Here is a 27,533-nt window from a genome sequence, read left to right as displayed (position 1 = left end):
ATAAGGATCCTAGAATCTCCCTTCCAGGGTTGTTGTGTAAATGAAGTGAGCATTTAGGCTGGATCTATGCCAGACACATAACATTGATCAATAAATGTCAGCTGAGACTGTTACTCTACTGAGGGTCCAACATAGCCTACACTATATGGGAAGTCCAAAGCCTCCTGTGTCCATTAACTAAACCTTGTAAAGGAAATATTATAACAGCAACAGATATTAACTTCTAATAACATGATATGTGATAGCCAATAAGACCATTATGGGATGGAGGGGTGCCAGGATGAGCCTGGGGCCCTCCCAGAAGAGCCCTGTCAGAGCTTGCCACCTGGTCTGTTAACTCAAAGAAGAATGTGGCTGTGGGATCACTGGCCTATGTGTTTAGCATGCCAGGAGACCTTCCTGTAGATGAATGTAGGGATTACACACACACACACACACACACACACACACACACACACACACACACTGACCCGTTTTTCTTTCTCTCCCAGACAGGAGACCAGATTGTGGAAGTCAACGGCATAGACTTCACCAACCTGGACCACAAGGAGGTGAGATGTAATGTCCTCACCTGCTGTATCTCCTCTCCACACACGTCTTCCAGCCAGTGCCACAATGACGGAGACCCTTATGCTCTAGGCCTGCACTGCTCCGATCTGAGTGCCAGGTCCCAACTGACCATCCCCCTGCCTCCCTCCACAGGCTGTGAATGTCCTGAAGAGCAGCCGCAGCCTGACCATCTCCATCGTTGCTGGAGCCGTAAGTCCAGAATGCAGCGATTGCCCCCCAGGACTCCTGACCAGCTCTGTAGCAGAGGATGCTCATATCTCCCAGGGCCTGAGCTTCCCTTCCCACCCCTGACAGGGCCGGGAGCTGTTCATGACGGACCGGGAACGGCTGGAGGAGGCACGGCAGCGTGAGCTGCAACGGCAGGAACTCCTCATGCAGAAGCGGCTGGCCATGGAGTCCAACAAGATCCTCCAGGAGCAGCAGGAGATGGAGCGCCAGTGAGTGGCCAGCTGGGGACCTACATTCCACACCAGACACAACTGACTTCTGCCTGTTTGGCCTGGCCCATTTGGATTCTTTCGGTTGTGCTCTCAGTGCTAGAATAGGTGTCCATCTAGTTCCTTAGAAAGCCTGATTCCTTGCTAAGGAGACCTGGCTTTCAGACACCAGTACTATACAAGAGAGGCTCCTGCCAGCAATACTGAGCACCCACCTGCCTATTGTGTCTCACTGTATTCAGGACTTTGTTTATGTTGCTAGTTTAGCTCCCATGGTATCCCTGGAAGGCAGAGAGCATCAACCCATTAAATAGGTGAGAAGGCTGAGTCTTTGTAAGTTGAAGCTGCCTATGTCCAGAATCCTAGGAGGCCAGGCTGGGAGGAAGCAGACTGGATCAGGAGCCTGGCAGTCACCATGGAGTCCCCTAACTGTGGTGATAAGCCCCGCCCCTGCGTGTTTGAAATAGACTGAGAAAAGCAACTGGATAAGCAACTCATAAATCAAAACCAGTGTCAGCCTACCAATCCTGACACAGTTTGGGTGCTTACTAAGTGTTTGGAAAAGGGAAGAGAAGGCCACTCCCTCTCCTCCGTCACAGAATTAGCCTGGTGAGCTTTACCTTTGCACAGAGCTGGTCCTCAGGTGCCCCTGGCGCCTGCCCCTGTGGCACAGGATCCCCGCCCAGCAGCGCCAGATGAAATTACCCAGGACCACGGGGCCTAGACTTCACAGAACCACACCCACAGTTGCAGCATCTCTGGAAGATGGACGGCAGAGAACATTGAAACTGTCTCTCAGATCAGGAGTCAGGCACAGGGAGAGTTAGCGAGCGCTCTGTGCAGAGACTCACGCCAGCAAACCTCTATCTGTGTTTCAGGAGGAGAAAGGAGATCGCCCAGAAGGCTGCCGAGGAGAATGAGAGATACCGGAAGGAGATGGAACAGTGAGTGTGTGGGGTCCAGCCCGAGTGCCCATGGCTGTGTGTGCTGAGCACGTGTAGTCAGAAACAGACACGTCTGTCATTCCATGACATATAGAATCACACAAAATCCACAAACTGCATTGACTTCATTGGCTCAAATCCACCCAATAGTTCCAATCTCCCTCTTTTCTCGTGACCGTAGTTACTATTATTACACCTACACAGCATATTACATGCTTCACGGCGATGGATGAGCAGAAGCCCCTAGGACAGGTGGGAATTGTCTGGCTGTCAGTCCCTTGATGCGCGTCAGTCATTTGACATACACTGGATGGTCAGATGACCAAGGAATGGAACTGTCGCCATGACAATGTCACGTGTCCTTCTCTTTATGGGGTCCAGGTTGGGGTGTTGCTCCCTTCACTATTCTAGTATGCTGGGTGAGTTTCAGGGTTCACTCTATACACCCACGTACCCATATATTCCCAGGCTGCTTTGGTAGGTTTATGGGTAGTACCTCTTTACTCTTAGGAGGAGCTACCACGGATAGCCCTGGACACGTGGTCGTGTCTACAAGCACAAACACAGTGCCGAGTCATCCCACCTCTGCATTTTTACTTGAAACAAACAGAGACAAATGTTGCTTTGCATAATAGACTCCTCACTCAGGGCAAGGCACAGCCTGGAGCTTTTGTTCCATACAAGGTAGAACAACGCTCAGTGCAGGGTTCAGCCTGTTCTTAGCACTGGACCTGAGCATGCTCCTGGGAGTGTGGCAAGCCACCTGCAGACCCAGCTGACCGTGCTCAAGATCCTCGCCACCCATCTGTAATTCTAAGCAAGCCCCTTTGTCTCAGTGCAACCAGAGCGTATTGCTGAAGCTGTGTGCACACTCAGCTTTGACACTCCACTGCAGTGGTGGTCCTCTTTCATGGCTAGAGCCATGAGGCCTCCCTTCCCAAGGGGGTCCCCTGGCAGCAAGAGGTGAGCCCCTGAAGGTTCTGCCATCAATCACAGGTGTGTGTGTTGGGGGGGTCTCATTTCAGGATCTCGGAGGAGGAAGAGAAGTTTAAGAAGCAGTGGAAAGAAGACTGGGGTTCAAAGGAGCAGCTCATTCTGCCTAAGACCATCACCGCAGAGGTGCACCCGGTGCCCCTTCGCAAGCCCAAGTGTATGTATGACCTGTCCGGGATGGGCCCTTCCAGGGCCTGAGGCTAAGGGCGCTAGATAGAAATACAGTCTTCCTCCTCTCATCAGCACCTTTCCAGGTGACTATCCCAGGGCTGTCTGGGCTGCGTTTCCCTCAGGAGAGGCAGTGTGAGTGGATGAGCATCAGCTAAAGCCTCGTAGTAAGAGAGTCTGCTCTCCTTCCTCGTCTGGGGCCAGGGGGTCTGTCTGGTTCATGCACCAGCTGCCTCACTGTACCGAATGACATAGATGCTGCAGAGGGGACAGAGAGCTTGGTGGATGTGGAATTGGTTTATAGGATGACTACCCGAGCTTGGTGGATGTCGTGGTGTCTTCTGGCCTGGTTCTGAACTTGGGCTGGGTTGAAACCAACATCGAGAAAGAGAGAGTAGATCTCTGGTAGTGCAAGGTTGACAGGCAGCTAGGGAGGAACTGGTCAAAGGGGCCCATCACCTACCTTCCTGCCACTGTTACTCTGATGATGGAGGCAGAGGAAGGAGCGTAAGACCTGCCATGTACCCACTGGAGCCCGGGGGTTGTGCGATGCTGGCCCTAAGCTCCCCCTGCCCTTCCCATCTCCGCTTTAGCAGTCACGTGTCACGTGTTCTTCCTCCAGTTTCAGCTCAGGCCTCCCTCAGAAGCTCCCCATCCATCTGCTCTCAGCCCCACCCACCTGCTCTCAGCCACACCCACACGCTCTCAGCCACACCCACCTGCTCTCAGCCCCACCCACCAGGAGGTGGTGGAGGAGAGCGGCTTCAAACAGTGTAGCCCGTGGCCATCACAAGTCCCTCGTTCCTGGCTGGGTCTTCACTCCCACGCCCTATCTCTTTCTAATTATAATTGACATGGGCAGGTCAATAACATTCTTGTGCTCAGGCCTAGACTGTGGGAACCTCTGGGTGGAAATATCCCTGGACCCCAGATCCAAGGTTCCACATTGCCATGGAGGTCTAGCTAACTCACCCAACTTCAGATTCCCACCTGTGCCTTTATAGAGAAGCCCCTTTGCCAACAACAAAACAGACGTGCACGACTTCTAGATTCTTCCATTTCACTCTCCCCCTAGTGCGTTCCTTCTTGGCAGCAGGGCACAGGTGTCATCTCTCAGGGACGACAAAGCACTCTCTCATCAGCCTCCCCCACGCTAGTCTGTATTTGCCGAGGATGTAGCCTGAGACAAATTTCCAGAGAGTAATTCGTATTTTAGACAGGAGCTAGTTTCTCTTGTGCGTGAAATGGGAGCTTCAGAAGGAGAGAAATCGATTTTAATTGCTTCTCACAAAGGTAATCTGAGTGAGTGTAGTACGCTTCTAGAAACTGGGTCCCAGGGCTTCACAGACTCAGGGATTGTGGAAAATAAAAGCCCTTTCACAAGCCTAGCTATTTATTTAATGCTTTTTAATTTTCCTGAATAAAAGGACAAGAGTGTTCATTTTACTCGGGCTAGGCTATCCTGAGGCAGAACCCAAGCTCGGTTGATGACTGAGTCCTCTACCCACCTGGGACAGCTGGGCAGCTGGCTGTCTTCACACGCAGGCATTAGCCCTGTGTCTGCTCCTTCTCCTGTTGCTGTGACCAAAACAAGTTAAGGAAGGAGCCGTTTGCTTTGACTCACAGTATGAGGTGGCTGGTCACATCATGACCATAGTGAAGAAACACACACACACACACACACACACACACACACACACACACACACACACACACACGCTCCTTTTTATACAGTCTGGTACCCAGCCCATGGAATCCTCCCACGTGAGGACAGGACTTCCCACCTCAGTTAACCTAATCTAGAACAAGCAAACCCAGCGCTTTGCCTCCTAGGTGCTTCTAGATCTCGCCAAGTTGGCAGTATTTATAGATGACAGTATTCAGGGCTGGTCCACAAATGCAGCCAGGCCTCTGAGAGAAGGTCCATTCTGTTTCTCACCTGCCCCGTCCACAGAGAGCCCCAGAGGTAAAGGAAGGCTGCAGAGCCAGCAGAAACTCCCCCAGACAGCTCCTCCTTGACCTCCATTCAACCTATAGCCAACAAGCTAGCTCTGACTCAGGCTTCCGTGCCTGTGAGGAATGGGCTCTACCTTTTTGAGCAACCGGAGAAGAGCCTGGAACATCCCAATCTTAGGTCAAGAAGCAACCTAAGCTTAGAGACAGCATTGGCAGCTCTCCCAAACCTGGCCCCCCATGGGGCTATGATAGCTACCTCAGCCGACCAGCCATGGCTGGCCAGCCACACGCAACACTGCCCAGCCCTCAGAGCTAGGACATACCATCCCCGAGATGCCAAAAGACCCTTCTTTAGCTTAACGGCAGGGTGTGAGGGAGGAGAAGGTGTTTTTCATGAAGGACTCCCCCTCTTAGTTAGAAGATGAGGGACTTTAATGAGACATCACTGTCCCTTCTCCCTCAAGGACACCCTCAGTTATTGCCCATCCAACAGACCCATGACTTGAAAGTTGGTGGGAAGTTGTTTTTTTTGTTTTTTTTTTCTCAAATCGAGCAATTCTTTGTGCCCTCATTGTCTTCCCTAAGCATCTGTGTGCCTTTGTCTAGTAAATGTAATTGGAGCTGACAGCAAAGCAACTGAATGCCCAGCCTGAGAAAGGAGACATTATGAAATATCAAAACAGTTAACAAGCAGGCTTCCGTACTTCCTGCTGGTGTCCCAGGGAGGCCAGGAACCAGGTTGTAAATAACTGGAGTGTATAGCTGGTTTTCCACAGACTCCTGTTATCCTAATGGCACATGCCCTGTGTATGTCACCTCCCTGGGAGTCCCAGCCTTCAGCTGCTGCCCACATAGCCCAGATAACTCTCCCAGAGGATGCAGAATCCCTAGGGGAATGAGGAGTAAAAAGATCCATTCTCCCATGAAAAGCCCTTCGCAGAGACTGCCAGTCTTCTCCCTGCGCCTCCAACTTTCAACCCTATTCCCTGCAAAACAGTTCTCATGCTGATGTCAGATCGGAGGACCCTACTGTTAGCCCATTTTACAGACAGAAAAGTTAAGGCTACTAAGGTTCAAAGCACTGTGTGTACACACCAGAGCAAGGAGACCTAGCTGGAAGCGCTTGAGCCCTGCTGCTGCCCCGACCCCACAGCTTCCTCGAGACAACTAGTCACGGGTTCCCAGACACCTAGAGAGCTCCTTTTCTGAAGCCCCTTGGTTCACTGGCTTGCCCTTCTTTTCCCCTGGGTAGATGATCAGGGAGTGGAGCCGGCAGACCACTTGGATGGAAGCACGGAGGAGCAGAGACAGCAGGTTGGCGCCCTTGCTTTGCTCCCTGGCTTGGCTGCCCTGCTTGCTCTGCCCGTCTCCTTTGGATATAGTGGAGAACCAGCTTGAAAGAGCTGGACCATGGTGGGAACCCCTGGGGTCTGTGAGGATGCTCCAAGCTTGGTCCATGCACTGAGAACTAAACTTTGGGGACAAGATTCATGGCTAGGCTGAAAACTTATTGGGCATGTGCCAATATGGAGGAACCACTGGCTCAAATATTTAAATATTACCCACCCAAGATTCCCACCCTACTGCTCTGGCCTCTACCATAGTACTGAGTCCCTAGCCCCCTCCCTCTGAGCTGGTGTGCCTGCTCTAAGTCTGAGCTCAACAGCACAGACAGTTAAGCATGAGCTATTAACTCTAGCCTTGACGGCTCAGGTCTGGGGTGCTGCCCTACTCTGCCATTGCCTGGGCAAGGGGACTATGACCTGTTTATCTGACCTGGGCAGGGGATTTGCTTTCGGGAAGCTTATCTCCTGCTTGCTGTTACCACAACTGCCCTTCCAGAACCTTCCAGAATGACTGCCTTTCTTTGGTGTTAAAAGAGGGGCTGCGGTCTGTGCTCTTAGATACTTTGACTCTTTCTGGCAGTGGTTCCAGGCAGAGGCTCAAACTGCCTTTTGTTTGAAGCCATTTCTTAGATGTGGAAAGCAGGCATCAGCTTAGGGAGTGCTTTTTTTTTCTTTCCATGGGCCTTTGTGTTTGTGCCCACTTCTGTGATTTGGAAAAGCATGTCTTTCCACAAAGACAATCTTGCTGGTTTTCTGGCATGAACTTCAGAAGCCAGTGTTCTGGGGGAGATACATTGATGGTGACCTTGACCCTGGGAATCAGGACGGTACACAAGTGGTCTCTAGCCTGCTTTGCCCCAGATCCATCACCAGGTGAGGGGAAAGTGGGCCAAAGGGCATGATCTTGCTGTTGGGTTTTACAAAGCCACACATACCTTGGGAACGCAACCCCCAACTGTTGCCTGTGGATTCTGCATCTCATCGTTTGTCTTTCTGTCATTGTAGCTTTTGGGTGGTTTTACCGTTACGATGGCAAATTCCCAACCATCCGGAAGGTAGGACAGGCCTGAGCAAGGCACTGTGTGCTGCCAAGTTTGATGTGAGCTGTGATCCTTTCTGTCCATTTTTTTCGCCTCCACTTTCAAAGTTGACCTTTTGATCCCTGTCTTCTGATGTCCGGCAGGGATGCCATGATAAAGGTGTCAGGAGATGGGAGCAAGCATTCTTAGCATGAGACTTGCCTAAGCCCTGGGTGGCTCTGATGGTCTTGGTCAGGAGCAAGCAACTTCAGACTTGCTATGCCAAGCAGAACCAGAACCATCACCAGAAGCCTGGGATAGGTGGGGTAAAAAGCAGGGTGGGTGACATAAAACAATTCATGATGACCCTGCCAGATGTAGCTTGTGTGGAATTTGGCACCCCGGTCTGGGAATGCAGCCATACTAATGCCATCTATGGCCTAGACCTATCTCTGCCCAGGGCTAGGATTATGTATCTTTCCATTCCCTAAGACCTTTAATTTTCTCTCTAAATCTCATTATACTATCTCCAGGCCCCATAAAATACTCATCTTTTGTCTTACTAAATTTCATCAGTATTTGATTGTGAAAATGCCACGGTTAATATCTGTACTGCATGTTAGACATTCGAGATGGCTTGGTATTTAGAAATCAGGCTGCCGGCATAAATCTGAGTGAACTCATTGACCCAGCTCAGCTCTTTCTAGCAAGGGCCCTGGGAAGCAAGGCTGTGGCAGCAGCATGAGCTTGGGATACTGCCCACCACACGCCACTTACACAGTAGCAGCGGGATTCCTGACACACATGTGCCTGGGATTGCAGCATTCCACAGCAGTGAGCAGGCTTAGGCTACAGTGCCCGAAGGACCCCTTCTTACCCTGTTTTGATCTCAGAGAGTGTGTGGTCTCCTAGGACTGTGGCCTCTGTGTCACAAGCTGAGTCCATGGCTTGAAGTAATGTCCAACCTTTTGACATTGTGACATGGCACTGACATCTACAAAGTTCCCATACAATTGAGTTACAACACCTTTCAAAAATAATATATTGTTTTAAGTAAGTTTATGGTTTTGTATTGGGCTATGTTTGTAGCTATCCTAGCTTCAGGCTAGAGGCTGGACTCTGAGGGGGAATCTCATGGAGTTAGACTGCTAATTCTTCCCATTATAGTCTCTATTAGACCTTGGCTAAAGGAAACAACATATTCCATACACCAGTACTTGGACATGTGATATATATGTATGTATGTATATATATGTACATATATATATACATACATATATATGTGTGTGTGTATATATATATATTATATATATATATATACATATATATATATATCACATGTGTATGCACACAGAGAGAGAGAGAGAGATTTTACTGGAAAAATAATTAGTACAAACGGATAGGGCATGTTTTCTCCAGACATAATTAACTATGGAAATGCAAATGAGCTGGAATGCTCTATACACACAAACCCCATTCCTTGGAAGTTGCTCTTAGTGATGGGGTCAGGCTAAAGTCCTCGTTATCGGTTTCATTGTCATGATGGAAACAGCTGTTATTTTGGTTTCTGCTCTCACTTCCCAAGGAGAACAGTTGTTGGTCGGTCGATAGAATTTCTCCTCTCAGCCTCGATGGAAACCTATGAATATAACTGACGATCAATAAGACAACACAAGCTCATCCCTCACACCAGCTCCGAAAACCCATCCTCACTCTGTCCAGAGCCGCTGAACATGGCGTGTTTCTCGGTAGCTGGAGCTAAGGAATACAAAGGTGTATCCACAGCTGTGAGCACCCGTAGTCAAACCCTTTACACAAAAAGAGAGATTTCATGCCTCCTAGCCCTGTCCTGGAAGTAAGTGTTCTCACTTCAATGCCACCAATTCATGTTTATGGAGGATTCATGGTTAGTGAGCTGAGGCTGAGGAGATGGCTCAGTGGGTAAAGTGCTTGCCTCCCAAGTGTAAGGAGCTGAGTTCAGATCCCAGAATCCACAGAAAAACTTGTGCATGGTAGCATGCTTAACCAGATATACAGGAACTCTTAGCCTGGCAGGGAAGGCAGATTCACGGGCCACTAAGTTGTCTGTACAGGGGGTACAGTTGCTCACGGGCAGTGCTCTGTGGCAGTTTGCCCATCTCCATCTGTCAACAGATACCCTTTACTGAGGGTGACACAGGATCTGTCACTGCCCTTCTCAGGAGCTCACTCTGGCTGTGAAATCTAGACATTATTGTAGGTTTGGTTTTGTTTTCTAATCAATAGAATGGCCATTCTTATCTCGGTGGCCCCTGAGGGTGCCATGACATTATTTAAGCTGGCTGCCACTAGGTAGACCCTTTCTGGTTCCTCTTGAGGATTGGCCTCTGAACCTACAGCATGGTGTGAGCATTTGACCCTGAGCTGAGCTAGGGGCCTGGTGAGCAGGGTAGGCCATGAACTGAGCAGAATTGAAGCAAGGAGAATCTCCTCTTTGAGATGTTGTGGGCCACTCTAGACATGGGTGCCAAAACCCAGCATTTCCAAAGCATATTAGCCATTATTGGAGATAAGGTTGTCTTCAGTTGAGTCAAGATGAGTGCATCAAAGGTCTGTAGACACTTACTACCCTAGGTTGACATGAAAGTTTTGCATCCATTGCTGGAAGTTCAGTTCCTCACTCCAGGCCTTGGACTCTAAGCTGATTCAGAGCAGCAAAGCAGGAAACCTTGGTAGGTAGAGATGCAATTATTCCGGAACTCACCCTGAGTGTTGACTTTCTCTGCATCCTCTTCTGAATGCTGGCTCTGTGCTCCCTGCTGTATGATGGGAGTGATCTCCCATCTGCTGTGTTCCTTTCTCCCCTGATTATCTGAGCTCAGTAGAAACCTGAGACCTGGAGGATGCAGGTCTGAGCCTGCATCACTTCCTAGATGTCTGACTTTGTGGAAGGGACTTCACCTCTCTAAGCTTTGACTTTAGCCTGACCTTGCATCTCCCAGTCCCAGAGTTTTCAGGTAATTCCCCAGTTTAGAGGGAACCCTGGCTCTGGACTCTCTAAGTGATGAAGTGTAGAGCATCCAGTGTGCTTGGCTTAAAACCCCACGTATAGACCATGACAGGTGACCTCTGCACATCAGGTTAACCAGCTCACTCAGACTCTCTGGAACCTCCCAGGATGCATCTCTGGCATCTGAACAGGAACCATTCCCCCACCCCTTGCTGCCAGGGAAGGCAAGCACCCAGGTCCTAGGAAGTAAATGCAATGCCTTTTATTAGAAAGAACTTAGAGATCTCCAAAGCCCTTTCATGGTGTTTCATGGGCACTAACTGGAAACCTGGATCAGCTATTTCTCCCACTTTAGAGATGTGGGGAGTCCAGGCTTAGCTAGGTTACAGAACTTAGCCAAAAGGTCACACAGCTAGTCAGTGAGCTAGTAAGCCAGGTCTGGCTGACGAGGGAGTATGTCTCCCACTCTCCAATGGGCATCCATGGCCTGCCTGACCTCAGCCTGAGTCTGACGCCCACTGTGGTAGGACAGAGCTGGGAGGGGGGCTCACTGCGGCTGGCAGCCTTGTCTTGTCAGAACTGCATGCCCTGTTTGCTGTCCTGTGTTAGTCCCAATGCCACCTAAACAGTGACCCTCACCACACGCACAATGCTCCATCTGCTCAGAAAGCAAAAGAGAAGAAGAAAGCCAAGTACGATAGCCTGCAGGACCTGAGGAAGAACAAGAAGGAACTCGAGTTTGAACAAAAGCTCTACAAAGAGAAGGAAGAGATGCTGGAGAAGGAGAAGCAGCTCAAGATCAACCGGCTGGCCCAGGAGGTGTGTGCACTGTCCCGGGACACAGCTCACTCCCCCAGCATACCTCCAAGGGCCAGATGGAGTCCAGAGAGTGAGGCTGCCCCCCACCCCAGGATCATCTAAGGCCAACTCTAGCTTAAGTGCATGCTTGAGACTAACACTAGTCTCCTGGTTTAGGGGCTGGGTCTGAGGCTAGCCTCCTTGCCCTGACTGGGTCTCAGGTTAGTCACTGATACATGAATCCTGCCCCCCCTTTTACTCTACCCTACTAAGGTATAACTCTATGGCAAGGCCCTTCCATCCTAGGTATGGCAGTGGAGCTGGTCTTCTGGCTCACAGTCTATCTGAGGTTTACCTCTCTGCCTCTCTTGAAAGTTTGTTTAGCCTTCCAGTCGTCTGCCCCATTCAGGGTGCTCTCGCTACCAAGTCTCACCAAGCTGGCTCGGCTCTTGGTGTGTGGTCTAACCTTTCCGTGTAGATGTCAAATCTGAAACTATCTCCAGTAGATCGGGCTTAGAGTCTGAGGCTTCTCCCATTAACACAGTGTGTCCGAGGCTGGACCTCTATAGCCTGGAGATATTTCTAAGACTAACCATGTCAATAGTGACCTCCCAGCACCAGCAGTTTCTGTGTCTTGGGTGAGATTGTTGGCCTGAACTTCCTGCCTGCAGGCAATATCCTTTCTGCTTCTCTGTGATGCTTCCATGACTCACAGTGCCAGGTTGATTCGATTATAAAACCAGAGAAGCCCTGGGAAATGCAATGCCTATTGGGTCTGGCATCGCGAATAGATTAAATTCAGAATGAAGAATAAAGCTGAACTTGCATTTCTAAGGACAGGACAGCCTTGTGGGGAAATAAGAGCAAAGTTAAACCCACGGAGGGTGGGGGTGGGGCTGAAGAGGCTAGGGAAGAACCCCAAGAAATTCAGGGTGATGCAAATCCTGGGGGCCAGCATTGCCAGGCAATGTGTGAGCCCTGCAGGTTTTCTGGTCATGCCGACACTCAAGCCTCTACCTTCTACCTTCCGATCCAAGGTCCAGGTGGAAGAAGCCTGGTTCTTTTTCTGTGTGTTGTCGCGCCAACCAGTATTTGGTGGGGGAGGGGCTAAAGCGGTGCCTCTGTGTGTGGCTACCCATGTGACTCGGTGTGCCCCCCCCCCTTTGTTGCCTCCTTTTGACATGGGTCCTGGGTCCCAGGTGTCTGAGACTGAGCGGGAAGACCTTGAGGAATCGGAAAAGACTCAGTATTGGGTGGAGAGGCTCTGTCAGACGCGCCTCGAGCAGATTTCCTCTGCAGAGAATGAGATTCCTGAGGTAACAGAAATTCCTCTTCACGTGGACCCTCCTGACAGTCACCTTCAGAACAATACTCTCTGGGGACAGTGGGAGGCAGGGTGGCCATTGGTGATCATCACCAGCCACACTGGTGGACATTTCACTGTCTACAGCCCAGCCCTGACAGCTGCTGTCACCTCCTGTCATGAGGAAGGGAGATGAGTCTGTATGGATGAATTTATCTACTGGGTGACTACAAGTCCCTTCTGTCCTGAGACAGTCCCCACTGGGCTTGTTGTGCCCTGCTGTAGTTACCAAGGGTCCCCCTTACATCTCAAACGTGTCCTATTTCAGAGGGTAAATGGTCTGACCATGCCCAGATGGCATAGCTCAAACCTCTCTTGTGTTTAGACTACTCCCTCCCAGACCTACTGGCTAAGCTGGGTAGCTGGGTGGCAGTGCCCATGGTTCTGGTTTGAGTGATGGGGATCCAGCAGCAAGAGAAAAAGAGCAGAATATTTCTGTTGCTTTCCTGTGGAGTTAATAATGACAGAACTTCTTCACCCCCAGATGACCACAGGGCCCCCACCTCCCCCACCTTCTGTGTCTCCTCTGGCCCCACCCTTGAGACGATTCGCTGGTGGGATCCACCTCCACACCACTGACCTGGATGACATCCCCTTGGACATGTTCTACTACCCCCCCAAGACTCCCTCAGCACTGCCCGTGATGCCCCACCCTCCATCTGTCAACCCACCTTCCAAGGTCCCCGCGCCCCCTGTGCTTCCCTCATCAGGTCACGTGAGCAGCTCATCCTCACCATGGGTGCAACGCACTCCTCCCCCAATCCCCATTCCTCCGCCTCCATCCATTCCCACCCAAGACCTCACTCCTACCCGCCCATTGCCCTCAGCACTGGAAGAGGCCCTGGGCAACCACCCCTTCCGCACTGGGGACCCAGGCCATCCAGCAGATGACTGGGAGGCAAACACCCACAGTGGGAAGCCCTCCAGCTCCCCCACCACTGAGCGGAGCTTCCCACCTGCCCCAAAGGTACCATCTTATTCTGCATGTTGTGCTTGCAAAGGAAGTGGGGTGTGGGTGGATGCTGTTTCCCGTGCCCTCCGCTGCCCCCGTGAGCGGAGATGGGAGGAGACAGCATCTTGCCCCGTTTCCCAGGTGTCATGTGCTGTCCTGCATGCGTGTGCCTTCTACTGATTTTGAAGTCCTGTGTTTACATGGTGAATTGCTGTGGCCATGAAACAAGCAACAGTGAGTCTGTCAGGTCCGTGTCAGCAGCCTCTGATGATGTTAGCCCCTGAGCTAGTGAATGCTTATGGCCTGCTGGGTAGTGCTCTCTGGTTGTGTGGAATAGCCAGCTGTGTCTTCATAGGGACCGAGAATTCCTCATGTGTAGGAAGTGAGCCCCTGGTTCAACTGGAGAAGGGGTGCCTGGGGGAAAGCTGGGGTGTACCTAGCTCTGAAAATAAAGGGTAGTCTTAGGACACTCCAGTGCCTTTCCCACAACATTAGCTGGCAGCACCGGCTTGGTGTGTAATCGTCAGACACGTCTGGCCGGGACCCAAGAAAGAAACCCTGAAGATGAGAGACTTCTTAGAAGTTCTCAACTATTAAAAGACAAGAAATGTTTTTCTTGGAGGTTGACAGATTGAGCGGCGGTATTTTCAGAAAGATCTATTTCCCATCAATTGATCTTTATTCAAAGACTGCTTTGGAAGAGTCGGTCCCTGGGCACCATGTAAGACTTTTGAGCCTAGTAGACAGTGGTCAGGTCCGACTCAACTGAGGAGGCTCCAGTCCACTGGGGGTGAGGGGCTGCAGGGGTGAGGACTGCAGGGAGAGGGGCTGCACAGTGTTGGCAGCACCTCCCCAGTGGCTTTCATCGGCCTCCCACTCAGTATCCCAAAGGGAGCGTGTATTTAGTAGATTAGATCACTCAAGGGCGTCAAGGAGATACCAGGTGCCTGCTGCTGACTGGCTGACAGTCACGGCTGGAGGATCACAGGTGGACTGGAATACTACGGACCTCTGGTGTGGGGCCTTGATTCCTAGACCTCAGATAGGGAGAGAGATGTCTCCTCACTCTGGGAACATTTCCCCAGAGCTCAACCAGACATCAGGTTTAAGAGACTGTGTTAGCCTGGCACAGAGGGACCCATCCTTCTCTGTAAGTGACCCCAGAAGATGGGCAGTAGCTTTTCCCTAACAAATCTGATTCAGAGACCAGAGGCCAGGCTCAGGCCTTGCAGCTCTTGGTAGATGGAGCAGAGCTGAAGAAGGTTCCATGCAGCTGGCACACCTGAACTTTCCAGGGATTTAACTTTTGAAGGGAGAGCATCTATAGATATGTGGGTCTTCTCTACGATAGCGCAGCCTACATGCTCCAGCTGAGGATACCTCTGCCTTGCTGGGGCTTAGAGCTGAGCCTTGAGGGGTACAGTGCATGAGGGGCAGAGGAAGGGCACCAGAGCAGCAAGAAACCTAGTGATGGCAGGGGAGACAGTAACAAGTCAGACCTTGGCTTATGGATCGTATTCTGCTGTTCCCTGGCTAAATGACTTGGGGTACCTGTTACTCCATCTCTGTGAGCCTGGACACCCTGGTCTCACTGCATAGGAACGCAATGGTACAAGTTAATGCATGAAGGGGGAGGTGGGCAGCATATAATCTGTAATCTCAGCACTCCAAAGGCTGGGGCAGGAGGATCACAGAATGTGAATACAACCTGATCTACACAATAATTTCAGAACAGTCTGGGCTACAGAGTAAGACACCAAAACAAAACAAAACAAAACCCCCACAAATAATCATAAAAATAAATAGGGTCTCATGTTGCCTAGGCTGGCCTTGAACTCATTATGTAGCCAAAGATGGCCTTAAGCCTCTGCTATGCCTGCTTCCACCTCCCAAGTGCTGGACTTACAGGCATATGCCACCTGCCTGTGTTATGTGGCACTGAATATTGACCCTAGGCTCTTGTGGGTGCTAGGAAGGCACTCAACCAACTGAGCTACAGCTCCACCCTGAGCGAATGCATTCTGAGTTAAGACTTAAAAGAGTTGCAGGTGCATGCGTAGTTCTCATTAGATAATAATCTGGTCCCTAGACCAAGTAAATTAGAATAAAGTAAATTAGAGCAAAACTTTGAATGGGGGGAGGGAAGGATCATCTTAGCAAATACTGAGTCAAGACTCGAGACAGGCTCCACTCTCTCTAACTCTGCAAGGAATGAAGAATGCCACAGTTCGCTCCTGTTCGGAGTAAAGAAACATTAAAGTCCCCACATAAAGTCCCTTAAAGGACTGGACCACCATGAATATCTCAAAACACCCAGACTGCCCTTGACTCAAAGCTATCTCATTATGCTGGCCTCCATCCCATCCATCCTGCCTAGTCCTCTGCCTGTGTGCCCCTTGTAAGTTCTCAATGTGTACAGCAGGAAGTGTAGGTAACATGTCTGCATAGCTAGCCTCAGGTAATAGAGTCGGGTACTGTGAGCCTACCACCCAGCACCTGCCCAAGGAAGGTTCCAGAACCATATCTGCCAGGCACTGCATGCCATGCCAAGTATACTGTTGAGTTATTTGTTTATTCAGTCAATACTTACCATATGCCAGACACTCTGCTAGGCACTGGGACCTAACATTAGACAGACAGCCATAGTCTTTATCCAAGACAGTCTAGTGGGAGTGTCTAGTCTGATGGTGGGGGACCCACAGATATCTGGGATAAGTGTGAGCCAGCCTGATTCACCAGTCTTAAAATAACTCCTGTAGACATTTTGTCCAAGCCCACAGCCTCTACAAGGCCTTGGCTTGTCCAAACCTGTCATGGTCCACCAGGAACTCACCTTGGTCTACAGACCAGCTGTAAAGTCTGAGGTCCTGGGGAGGAGAAACGTCAGGACTGGACTGGCTAAGTGGAGGAGCAATGGCTTCAGGGCAGTAGAACCTGATGTCTTAGAGGCTGATGTTGGGCAGTCTGAGGGGTCTGGGACAGAGACAGTGGGAAGATAGAGAATCTCATGAAGGGTGTTGGGAGGCAGGACGGTAGTGTTGACAGTCTCTAGGGACCAGTCAAAGGGTTTGGGGACAGGGCTGTGCCCTGATGAGAGATGTTTTGGCAGGTAATCAAGCGTTAGAGTGAAGAAGACAAGTGCTCTCAGTCCCTGAATAGTCTGGTCTCTGATGTGTCCTCACCCCAGGGATTCTGGATACTGTGCCCAGACACTGGGAACCAGAGTTGCCTTGTGTCACACTACAGGGCCTTGAATATATCCAGGGGAAATGGCCCTTTAAGGAAGGGGATATTGGGTGGTCAATGTGGGGGAGCCTTGAAAGTGTGTCCTCTGACTCAACTGGTTGATTCCCTAGAGCCACTCAGCCACACTGAGGCTGTAGAGTTCTCTTTAGGTGATGCACCTACCCCAGGCCTCCTCTGTCTGGGCAGATGTATCAGGCTGGCTCATGTGCATGGGAGTGACTTGCATGTTTGTAAACATACAATGGCTATCCCTGGCCACATCCCCTATGACGCCACATGGGTATCTCCTAAACTAACCCCCGTAGACATTCTGCCCAAGCCCACAGCCTCCACGAGGCCCTGGCGTGTCCACCATCTCCAAACCCGTCATGGTCCACCAGGAACACAACTTCGTCTACAGGCCTGCTGTGAAGTCCGAGGTTCTGGTAAGCCCCTTGGGTCCCTCCGGGGTGCTTCTAGAGTAGCAGTCCAAGATCATGTCACCTGGTTTCTGACACCTCTGGAAGGGAAGTGAGATGTGACACAGTCAAATCCTGAGTCATCTTGTCACCTTCTTATTGGTCAAGGGATGAATCCACATGATTTGCAGTGGGTATGGACCCGTACAATTCTAGTTCTTTCGTTGACCACACACAGCCTGAAGCTCCGTCTAAAGATGGCAGTGTTGAGCCTGGGGAGGTGGCTGAGCTGGTGCAGTGGTCACTGTGTGAGCATGGGCACTTGAGTTCAGTCCCGGGATTCACATTTTAAAAAAAAGAAAAAAGAAAGTTGGGCTTGATGATGTAATCCTTGTTCAGAGGAAACAGGCAGGTCCTTGGGGCTCACTCGCTGGCCAGCCTAGCCTACTCTGTGAGTTCCAGGTCACTGAGAGAGCCGGTGGCACCTGAAGGATGATGCCTGTGGTTGCCTTTAGGCTTTATGTCCATGCACACACCCCATTTCACTTCTCAGCTATCACTAGAACCAGCTGCTGGGGAATGGAAAGTTCTGCTCACTCCAGTCCCCACAGTGAAGGAAGCTGGGGCTCACAGGCACCCCACAGGGTTCCGATCTCTGACTGGCCTCACACCGTGGAAGCACAGTCATGGCAGAACTTATATTCCCTTCCAGGAAACCCTACCCAAATGTCAGGGCAGGGCACTCCGGTACTTATTTTGAGCGTTAGCTGCTGTCCCGTCGGCTCCCCCAAAGGGCAAAGGTCATGCCCTGGGCCAGCCTGCTGAGTTCATGGTGCTTGTGCTCTCTGGTTCATGGTACATGGTGTCAGTGCAGCTTCATAGCAACTGCAAGGTGGGAGGCCTGGAGTGGTCCCCGAACATCAGCCTATCTGGGGAGGGACACAGTAGTCTCAGGCTGGCAGCCCCAGAACCTGGCGCCAGGGGGCAGACGATACCTATTTTTAACATCCGGTGGGGAACTGTCTTTTTATTTCTGGCAGCCGCAGGAGATGCTGAAGAGGATGGTGGTATATCAGACAGCATTCAGACAAGTAAAATGAGACCCGTGTGTCTGGTAGTCGTGTATAGCTGATTCTGCCCCACCCGTCTCACTCTGTGTCTGACTCCTCCTCCTCCACTCTAGGTCTTGGCAGTTTCAAGGTAGCCCAAGTACCATCTTCAGGGAAGCCTCAGGCCAGCTCTGTGTCCCCCTCACCCCCAGCAAAAGGAGACCCAGGGATTTTCAGAGCTTAAACACGGATGGAGAAAGCATCAGTAGGATTCCCCACCCCTACCCTCTGGTGGTCCAAGGAGGAAGAAGATCAGAGGGCTAAGATTATTAGCTAGGCTAAGATTATTAGCCCTAACTCCATCCTTGGAGAGAAGGGGGAGAGGGGCTGGATACTGCCTTGCTTCTTAGGCTGTACTTGCTCCAAGCAGACCACAGCCTTTCTTAGCCTCAGGAGGGTGGCAGCTTAGCTTCTCCACCTTTCTGGGCTTCACTGGGATCTGGGAGTCCCTGCTGGCATCTGAATTAGGTTAGGCAGGGTAGAGTTAGCTTCCATCCAGAGCTAACTATTGGACTGACAGCTTCATCCCCATTGAAAGAGGCCCCCCGAATCAAAGGCAACCTGGACAGCAGGCTCTCCAATGCCCCCACTCACAAGCCTGGGTAGGCAGGAAATAGTGTGGGTAGGAGGCATAGGTGGAGTGTCTGTAAAAGAGGCCGCTGACAGCCCAGGACCCGAGATGGACAGAAGACCTTAGAAGGTGTGCCGGGCAAGCCCCATTTCTAAATTCATCAAGGGTCTTAAGTTCACCGCAACACGGTGGGGAGCTCTATCGTCTTCCCCGTGCCACAGAAGTGAGGCAGTCACAGGAGCCATGGAGCACCTCTGCTGTGTGTCAGACCCTGGATTTAGATCCAGGACACTGGTTCTGCTATCTGCTCGAGAGCATTACATCACCTGCCTCTCAAAGCACAGGCCTTGCCCAATAGACCCTGAAGGACCAAAGCTGAAGACACCAACACCTCTCAAAAGCAAAAGGACAAGAGCTCCGGGATTATAAGGCTTCAAGGATCCAGTTAAACCCTTGGCTCCTCCTCTGACTCATGACCTTAGGCATCAATGTCACCTCTCTGGCTTTAGTTTCCCCATTTGCGGAACAGAGGGTGTGGCTCTCCTAAGGCAAACCAGCCGTAATGTTTCAGACGTCTCAGATTTCTCACAAGTCTCAGACTTTGCCACCCAGCCATCCCTGAGAATAGTATTCAGGGCCTGACAAAGGGGAGTGTGGCCAGCAGGACCCAGTATTCCAAAAAGAACACCAGGGATAGATAGGCCTCTCTTAGTGACAAGGACATAGGTCCCAGATTCTGCCTAGTAACCTCTCTGGTGCTTAGATGTGCTGTGCCCCTCGTTCTGTGTGCTGATTGACAAGCACAGTATGGCCGCCAGACAGATCCAAAGCCTCATGGGGGTTCAGCCTGGAAGATAAAAGCCTAGGGAGAAAGGGTGCAAGCAGAAATTCAGGGGCCCAACTGCTGCCCTCATTCTTGCGCCCAGTGTCTCATAGCTGCAGTCTGGGCAGGGGCAGGATCTCTGGCCCACTCACAATGCTGCCTGCAGACCTCAGAGGAGACTTGGTGCAGCCTAGGAAACTGTGTGGCCATTTTTCCAGTGGGGACTGACTGTGGTTTAATTCAGGATTAGCACCCTGGCTTCTGAGGCCTGTGGGTGCCCTAGTTTGGCTCACTGTGTATGTGACCCCTGGACCAATTGCCCTGGATTTGCCCCGCTTCTTCTTACCATGATGTTTCCAAGTCCTGGCCCACTTCACCCCAGCAACCCCCCCCCCTCCGAGCATGGGCCCCAGAGCTGTATGTCCTTTCCATCTCCCTTGGAGAGGGAGGCTTTGTAACTCCTAGGTCAGTCAGACTCCTACTCCTAATCTTACCCCCCACCCACTTCTTCCCTTGGTACAGACTGACACGTGCCTTCCTCAGTCACTTTGTGGCTGTGTTCTCCAGGCCAAGAAACCCCTTAGACAGGCCTGCTCCCCTCCATGAGGTCAGAGTACTAAGTGGAGAGCCATGGATTCACTCTTTTGGCCTGGTCACAGCCTCCAATGGCGATGTAGAAGGCCAGCTTGGGCCAGCAGAACGAGACTTCTTGTGAGACATGGGCCAGCCACCTAGGCATCCAGACCCCAGTGGTATCCCTGGAGCCACAGTGGCCACCACCGGCTGAACAAAGCAGGGACAGGGACAGGCTCCTCTAAGTACTTCCTGCGGCTTCTTGCTTGCCCCGCCCCTTTACTCCGTCGCTATGACTGCCAAGCTCCTCCCTCTGCCCCCATCCCAACCACAGCTACTCTGTATCCCTTGCTCACCTCTGGCTCCTGGATTCCGGCTCTCTTGCCCTCTGCCCTGCCTGCGTGAGCTTATATGCAGTGTTCCTCCATCACCCGCGTCTCACCGTCCTAAGGCCCTTTCTTTGCTTCCAGGATTTTCGAAAATACGAAGAAGGCTTTGATCCCTACTCCATGGTAAGAGGGAACTCTCCAGCTCAGAGGGGGGGGGGGCAATGAGAACCATGGTGTTCTCTCTCTCTCTCTCTCTCTCTGTGTGTGTGTGTGTGTGTGTGTGTGTGTGTGTGTGTGTGTGTGTTGCCTGTGTGTAATGGGTCCATCATCGAGGCCACACATGCTCTTACCCTTCAGCTCACAGTTGTTCCCTTTTTGGTTTTCTGTTTCTAGTTCTCGCCAGAGCAGATCGCAGGGAAGGACGTCCGGCTTCTGCGAATCAAGAAGGTACCTGGACACGGGGCAGAGGCTGGTCACCAATTCTCTCTGCTCTGTCGTCTTGGTTCCCTGATTAGTCTACTCCTAGGAGACCTAGCAGGTTCCTGCTCCTCTCCTGGCTCCCCTGGGGATGCTGCTCCTTGTAGGGGGTACTCAACCCAGATCTTCTTTCTCCTATGACTCTCTCATGGCCTCTGTACTGCATGGTCTCGTGCCTTCTCCACACTACAGCTCTGTCAGACTTCCTGGTGCTCTGCAGGCCGCTATCTGTGTGGCTGCCTGAGACCTGCTTTCCTCCACCCAGGAGGGGTCTTTAGACTTGGCCCTGGAGGGAGGCGTGGACTCCCCCGTGGGGAAGGTGGTCGTCTCTGCTGTTTATGAAGGGGGAGCTGCGGAGAGGCATGGTGAGTATGGACGGGCTTTGCCTGTTTGGGGAATGGTGTGGTGGCTATACCAGATGTCCCAGGAGAGCAGACATCCATCCACTTGGCTTCAGATGGTCTCATAGTTGTTCAAGGATATCAGGTCCATCCAGCAAACCATCAAGCTAGTTTCAGCCATTATCTGAGGCTGTGCCATGGTGCCAGGACCTGAGGTGGCATACCCAGATGCCACCCTGCCCTCTAGGGACTCCCAGGCTAGTGGCAAAAATGGGCCTAGAGCCTTATCATAGGACTCTCAGCCAAGGATTGATGGGGAATGCTGGTGGAACGGAAGCCATGAGAACCCAGGAAGAGGGCAGGGTATGGGATACAGTGAAGCCTACAAAGATGACTGGTGCATCCTGGGAAGGGAAGGAGGACTTTCCGGGAGAGGAAACATGCAGAGAGCAGGCAAGAAGCATCCTTACAGAGCGGGTGGTCTGTGGGATGAGTCACAGATCAGGCGTTAGTCTGTGGGCCTGGCCACAACCCTGGGACTAAGGATATCACAGTATTCTAGAATCCCTAGTAATCAGAATGGTATATACCATAGTGGTTCTCATTCTACAGCTTAGAAAAAGGATCCCCAGCCAGTACCAGATGCCAGGCAGGTCTTGAATCCAGGCAAATCGGTCATTTGGTTTAGTGCCCAGTATAGGTAGCACCTCTAGGTGCTTCCTCAGCCTGGCCCCTCCCACAGGGCCATCCCTTCCCCCATACACGCTGCCCCTCCCCCATGCTGGGGCTGGGGATGTGGCTTAACTGGCACAGTGCTTGCCTAGCGGGCATGAAGCCCTGAGCTGCAGCCCGAGCACTGTATAAAGCAGGATGCAGGATCTGTGACCTGTGTCTGTAGTCCCAGCACATGGGAACTGGAAGCATGAGGAGTAGACGTTCAAGGCAACACGGTGAGTTGAGGCCAACCTGAGCTACACGAGACCCTGCTTCAAACATAAATGGAACTCAGAACTCACCATTTACTGGGTCAGGATCCGGGCTGTCTCTTGCTTCATGCTGTCAGCTCACTCACCCGACAGCCTTTGAAACCCTGAGTCTGGAACTCCACTGTTACTGCTGCCTCTGCCACCTAGGCCAGAGGAGGAAATTCTGGGATCACATCCCTTCAGGCTAGAAAAAGGCTGCCCCATAGCCAGAGGGGCTTAGGATGGAGGGCAGAGGACACGAGCCTGAGACAGGAGTCTGGAATGAAGGGCCCCTGGTCAGTGACAACTGGGCTTCAGCAGTTACTGAGGCAGGCAATGCACCCTGGCTGCCCTGGGCACTCTCTCCACCCTGCCAACCATGGCCCTGGCTTCAGAGAGTCCTCTAAGTCCCCCTCGGAGCCTTTACCTCAGCTCACAGAGGCTTCTGCTTACCCAGGCAGCTGTCATAACTTCCTGTGGTGGGGCACTCTCCTCTTCCACCCCCATTTCTGTGCAACCTGAAGGATGCTTTGCTGCCCGTCCCACCCTTGTCTGTCAGGGAAAGATGAAAGAGGCCCTGTGCTGTTCCCTGAGTCCCTTGCGACTTTACTGAGAGTCACTTATCCTCAGTCCCTCTTCACAGGGAAATCTGCTGTATGAGGTTTAGACCCTTGCTGATTTAGACGTCCCAGGACATTGCCAGGAACATGAGTTTCAAACCTTGCTGACACACACCACATTCCCATAGTCTTCACACTTTCAAGGCTTCCAAGTGATTGATTTCGCCGCAAGCCAGAATTAAGTGCACATCAAAACCAGGATTCTTTACAAAAGGGAAAAAAAGAGGGACATGATGGGCAAAGGTGTAGGAAGCCATACATAATCTGTCAGCTTACAGAGCCACAGTACATATTAGCATGTCTGAGACTCCCTGGTCTTCTTGCTGTGAGGGGTCCTTTTCAGTCTATACTTGATGACTCCTTAGCATCACTAGATCCCAGGACAGTTTACCCAGCAGCACATTCCAACAGTGTTCTCTTTAATACTCTTCCGTTGAGACCCTATTGTGTTAAGTCCTATGAGAAGCGCCAGGGTGAGCATGGAGCCAGGAAGAGTCTCACCTTCTTGGAGCTGGGAGGATGGCTGGAGGGGTCATCCACAAACATTTGAGTAGCTGTAGCCACACTGTGAAAACATGCTGAGCACGGGGAACAGGGCACTGGGAGGGAATTGAAGGACTGGTTTCTGATGGAGAGCGTGGCGGGCATGGGAGAGGTATAGCTGCCCTTGACGGCTCAGGCTCTCTGAACTGCATCAGAAATGCTGGTCCGTCTGGCTACAGGGTGCAGATTGGGCATGCCAAGGACTCCGCTCTAGTCTAACGGCTCTGCAGAGCCTAGAGAGGACCTGTGGGAGGGACCTTTGAGGACCTGAGCTCTTGCTTCTCAAGAGCTTTCTGAGCCCAGGATGCGGCCTCTTCCACTCTCCCACTCTCCCACAGTCAGACAGTCCTGAGTCAGGCACAGGTCACAAGCAGTCCAGGTGAACACCTATCTACTTCTTCCTGAAGGTGGCGTTGTGAAAGGGGATGAGATCATGGCCATCAATGGCAAGATTGTGACGGACTACACCCTGGCTGAGGCCGAGGCTGCCCTACAGAAGGCCTGGAATCAGGGCGGGGTGAGAATGAGCCCCTCCCCTCTTCCCTTACCGCCTGCCTCAGACCCTGGCCTTACAATGGCAATGGCCAAGTCCAGGGCTGGTACTCAAGGTCCAGACAGTGGACTGGACCTGAAAGGCTGGATGTGGAAAAAAAACCCTCCAAGGTCTTCTCTAAGTGTGTGCTAAGGAACAATCAAGAGGAATCAAGAGAGTATTGGGGGCTGCTAGAGAGTGAGCAGATCAGAGGTCAGATGCAAGCGGGGCTGTAGTCTTCTCCACGCTTAGCGGATACCCACATGGACCAGGGCTCCCACATGGAGTCTCTGAGGATGTGCAGTGCACCGTCTGAGGGGGTGCCCTCCTACAGACTTTGATGTAAATGGTACCCACTCATGGTGTGCAGTGCACAACCTGTGCCACTGTGTGCAGGCAGCTGAGCCTGAGGTATTAAGTTCAGTGCCGAGGAAGCTGACCAGATGGGCCTGGGACCCACATGAAAGGATGTGGAGAAGAGAAGACCAACGGGTAACATGATGAGCGTCTGTGGACAGAGGGAGCGGTTGTGTTCTGTGCTCCCTGGAGTGGGGGGGAGGGAGGTCACAGGGTGGGGAAGGTACAGCTCAATCTTGGGAGCTCTGGCATGGGGGTGGGGACCAGTGATCTTTCAAGACTTGCCACCCAAAGCCATGGTGGACAGTGATGGGCAAGCCAGCAATGGCGGTGATGCCATCTAGGGGACTGTCAAGATCAGAGAGGCCAAAAGAGTCAATGTTTGCTATGGCTCAGGATTAAGGGTGCTGCTTGTCGGTGGTAGTCATTCCTGCATGTACCCGAAACTATAAGGGGTACAGCTATGAGTTCTGTACAGTAAATGATTCCGAAGTGGCTGCCCAGCCCTGGTCTATAGATCCACAATTGGGGACTTGGTAGCATCTGAGGGTCTAGCAGCCCTGCTTCTGAGGCTTTTCCTAAAGTGTGGGCCTCCAGAAGGGAGCCCTAGCCCTCACTGTGCCCTGGCTGGCCCTGGGCTATAAAGCCCAGGAGTGGGTCAGAACACCAGGCAGGTTCACCATGCATTTCTCCGTGTGCCCTGTGTGGTCACACGGTTTCTCCCTACAGGACTGGATAGACCTTGTGGTTGCTGTCTGTCCCCCTAAGGAGTATGATGACGAGCTGTAAGTGTGAGAAGGCACCCTGCCCTTGCACCCCATGCCCTCCCAGGATCCTAGCCACCTTTCTCCAGCCTCATTCAGGGAAAGGGATGTCCTGGGCACGCATCTGCTGGCAGTCATGGGGCCTAGAACACCCCGGGCTAGGGATACCCTGAACCAGAGTCATGGGTCTTAGTAGTCCTGGCTCACAGTCATCGGCCCATCCTCCCCCGCCTAGACTGGTCCATTCCACTTGACTTGAAGATTCTCCAGTGTCTCTAGTGGAACCAGGGCTGGGGCAGTAGTGAAGAGGCAGGCACGGTGCAGGAAGAGTGCCTGCAGAACCTCCCCCAGTAGTAACTGAGCCCTCTTGTCTCCTGCTCCACTCTGCATGTGTAGCTCTTCTCTTCCCTCCTCTGCAGCCGAAAGCCCCCAGCTGGCCCGAAAGCAGCTTGAAGCCTATGAGCCCGTGTGTAGACACGGGTTTTTCCTGCAGCTGGAGCCCACGGTGACTAGGCAGGCAGCCGCAGGGCCCCGTCTGCCCATGCTGCGTGCCATGTGCTGCCCGTGATCCTGGAGGTTCTTTGGACTGGTATCTAGAAAGACACAGAGGCAGCCTGTGGGGGTGTTCTCTTGGGGCTGCTCTCAATGGCTGAGACACTAGAGCTTACGGAGGTGGGGGGTACACAAAGACCAGCTTGGGGCACTGGCTTAGAGTCCTGATGCCCACAGGCCTTGGGACCCGCTCTGGGTCACACTCAGAACCTAGTTGGAGCAGGGTAGCACTGAGCACAGTGGTGTCTCCCTGCTGCTGGACTAGGCTGGAGAACACTAAACCTCCTGCTGAATCTCCTCACAGGGGCCCACGAGGACCCCTGAGAAGCCCCAAGCCCTGCTTAGGCAGAGCCATGCCATTCAAGTTCCTTAAGCTGGTCCAAAGAACCAGGGTTGGTGGGTTCCATTGATGTGACCTGCTCAGCCCACACTGTCCTTGGTTTCCATCCCACCTTGAGCTGGGCTCCCTCTGGTGCACCAGGGAGCCAAGCTATGGATTGCTTCCCTATCTGTGTTCTGGGTTTAATGGCTGTGACTCTGGAGTTGATTGTGGCCCAAAGCCCACAACTAGGGCAGCTCCAAGCATGGCTGCTTCTGTCACAATTTCCCCAAAATATTGTTCATGCTTTATGCACCATGACAGTGGACCTGGCTACCATGTCCTCAATGTCTGCTTTGCCACTGCTTGCTCTTCTTGACAAGTGACTCCTGTCCTTCCTGCTGCTCCCACCCCCCCCCCCAATCCTGACACCCTTTTGACCCCTCCCCCAGCTTCTGTGTGCTGTGGCTGGTGTGTTTCTACTCGGGGCCGAACTGAGAGGGGGGGTCCCTGAAGGCTGGAAGGCCTGTGTGCTGCTTCAGTGGGGCCGGCCATGGATAGAGGGTCATCTGCAAGTCCTGTCCACTCCATCTGTTTCCTCTTCTCCACAGAACCTTCTTTTAAAGTCCAGAGAGAGAAACCAGACAGACCCATCCTGGAGGCCGGCGAGCTCCGCACCCAGCCCCTGAGCTCAACCTGAGAGACACCAGATGTAGAAAGTCTCCCTGGAAGCTGACCCACAAAGCCCTGTGACCTGGCCCCTCCTCTGAAGGCCAGCAAGAGGTGGAGCAAGGATCAACTGCTGTTCTGGAGTAGGGTTCCATCTCCCATTTCTTCCAGCTCTGCCAAGTTGGCCCTCCCTGCTCTCGAGTGTTCCTTTCTTGAGACCTCAGGGTGCCCAGGTCCTGCATCTCTCTATTGCCCCACTTCCTGCTATAATCCCTGATGAAAACCTGACGGTGAACTCACTAATAAACAAGACTGACTCCTTCTTCAGCTTCTGGGGGTGAATTGTGTGGACAGCAGAATTGAGGCTGTTAAATGAAAAACTGGAAGGTTGTGGCCCCAGGGCTTCGATCTAGACATGATCTGCAGAGGACGGGCACCCAGGGCTGGCTCAGAGCTCAAGAGGAGGTAGCAGGACCCAAGCTGGGCTTCAAGGTGTCCCTGGCAGAGAGGTGGGAAACAAAGGTATGGAGCAGGGTTTTGCCCTCTTCCCTCAAAGGGGCACCTCAAGGCATAGAGTGGCCCAGCTGCTATCAGAGACTATGCTGTGTCTCCTAAGGTTGCCAGGATAGGATAAGGAGGGCAAAGGTTTACCACTGCACAGAACGTAGCCCAGCATAACCTAAGGGAAGAGGAAAGAAGGTGTCAGTTGCGACAAGACAGAACCTCTTGGATAGTCCCTGGAGAGAGTTGTCATCTCGTATCAAACCCAAAACACAAAGCATTGATCAGATAAGAATCAGAAAGATCCAG

General features: G+C 52.1%; 1 protein-coding gene across 5 annotated transcripts in view; it reads left to right on the top strand.

The window, feature by feature from the left end:
• Positions 1-27,050, top strand: part of Ush1c (USH1 protein network component harmonin) — a 43,141-nt gene extending 16,091 nt beyond the window's left edge. Inside the window, exons 10-27 of one of the 5 annotated variants that reach the window (NM_001291182.1) lie at positions 492-551; positions 703-759; positions 865-1,007; positions 1,886-1,951; positions 2,977-3,101; positions 7,420-7,469; positions 11,089-11,241; positions 12,420-12,536; positions 13,068-13,550; positions 17,087-17,206; positions 18,220-18,270; positions 20,726-20,767; positions 20,978-21,031; positions 21,327-21,426; positions 23,938-24,047; positions 25,149-25,204; positions 25,603-25,688; positions 26,666-27,049. In NM_001291182.1, coding sequence (NP_001278111.1) covers positions 492-551; positions 703-759; positions 865-1,007; positions 1,886-1,951; positions 2,977-3,101; positions 7,420-7,469; positions 11,089-11,241; positions 12,420-12,536; positions 13,068-13,550; positions 17,087-17,206; positions 18,220-18,270; positions 20,726-20,767; positions 20,978-21,031; positions 21,327-21,426; positions 23,938-24,047; positions 25,149-25,204; positions 25,603-25,636 — 1,821 coding nt within the window. In that variant the 3' untranslated portion in view covers positions 25,637-25,688; positions 26,666-27,049. Of the gene's footprint in view, positions 1-491; positions 552-702; positions 760-864; positions 1,008-1,885; positions 1,952-2,976; positions 3,102-6,320; positions 6,383-7,419; positions 7,470-11,088; positions 11,242-12,419; positions 12,537-13,067; positions 13,551-17,086; positions 17,207-18,219; positions 18,271-20,725; positions 20,768-20,977; positions 21,032-21,326; positions 21,427-23,937; positions 24,048-25,148; positions 25,205-25,579; positions 25,697-26,665 lie in introns of all 5 variants that reach the window. The other 4 variants (NM_153677.2, NM_001163733.1, XM_006541212.3 and 1 more) reach the window with 4 other exon arrangements.
• The last annotated feature ends 483 nt before the right edge of the window (positions 27,051-27,533 follow it).

Source organism: Mus musculus, chromosome 7 (genome assembly GCF_000001635.26).
Source record: "Mus musculus strain C57BL/6J chromosome 7, GRCm38.p6 C57BL/6J".
Lineage (NCBI taxonomy): Eukaryota > Metazoa > Chordata > Mammalia > Rodentia > Muridae > Mus > Mus musculus.
The sequence above is the reverse complement of the archived record's forward strand: the minus strand, read 5'-3'. Positions and strand labels throughout refer to the sequence as shown.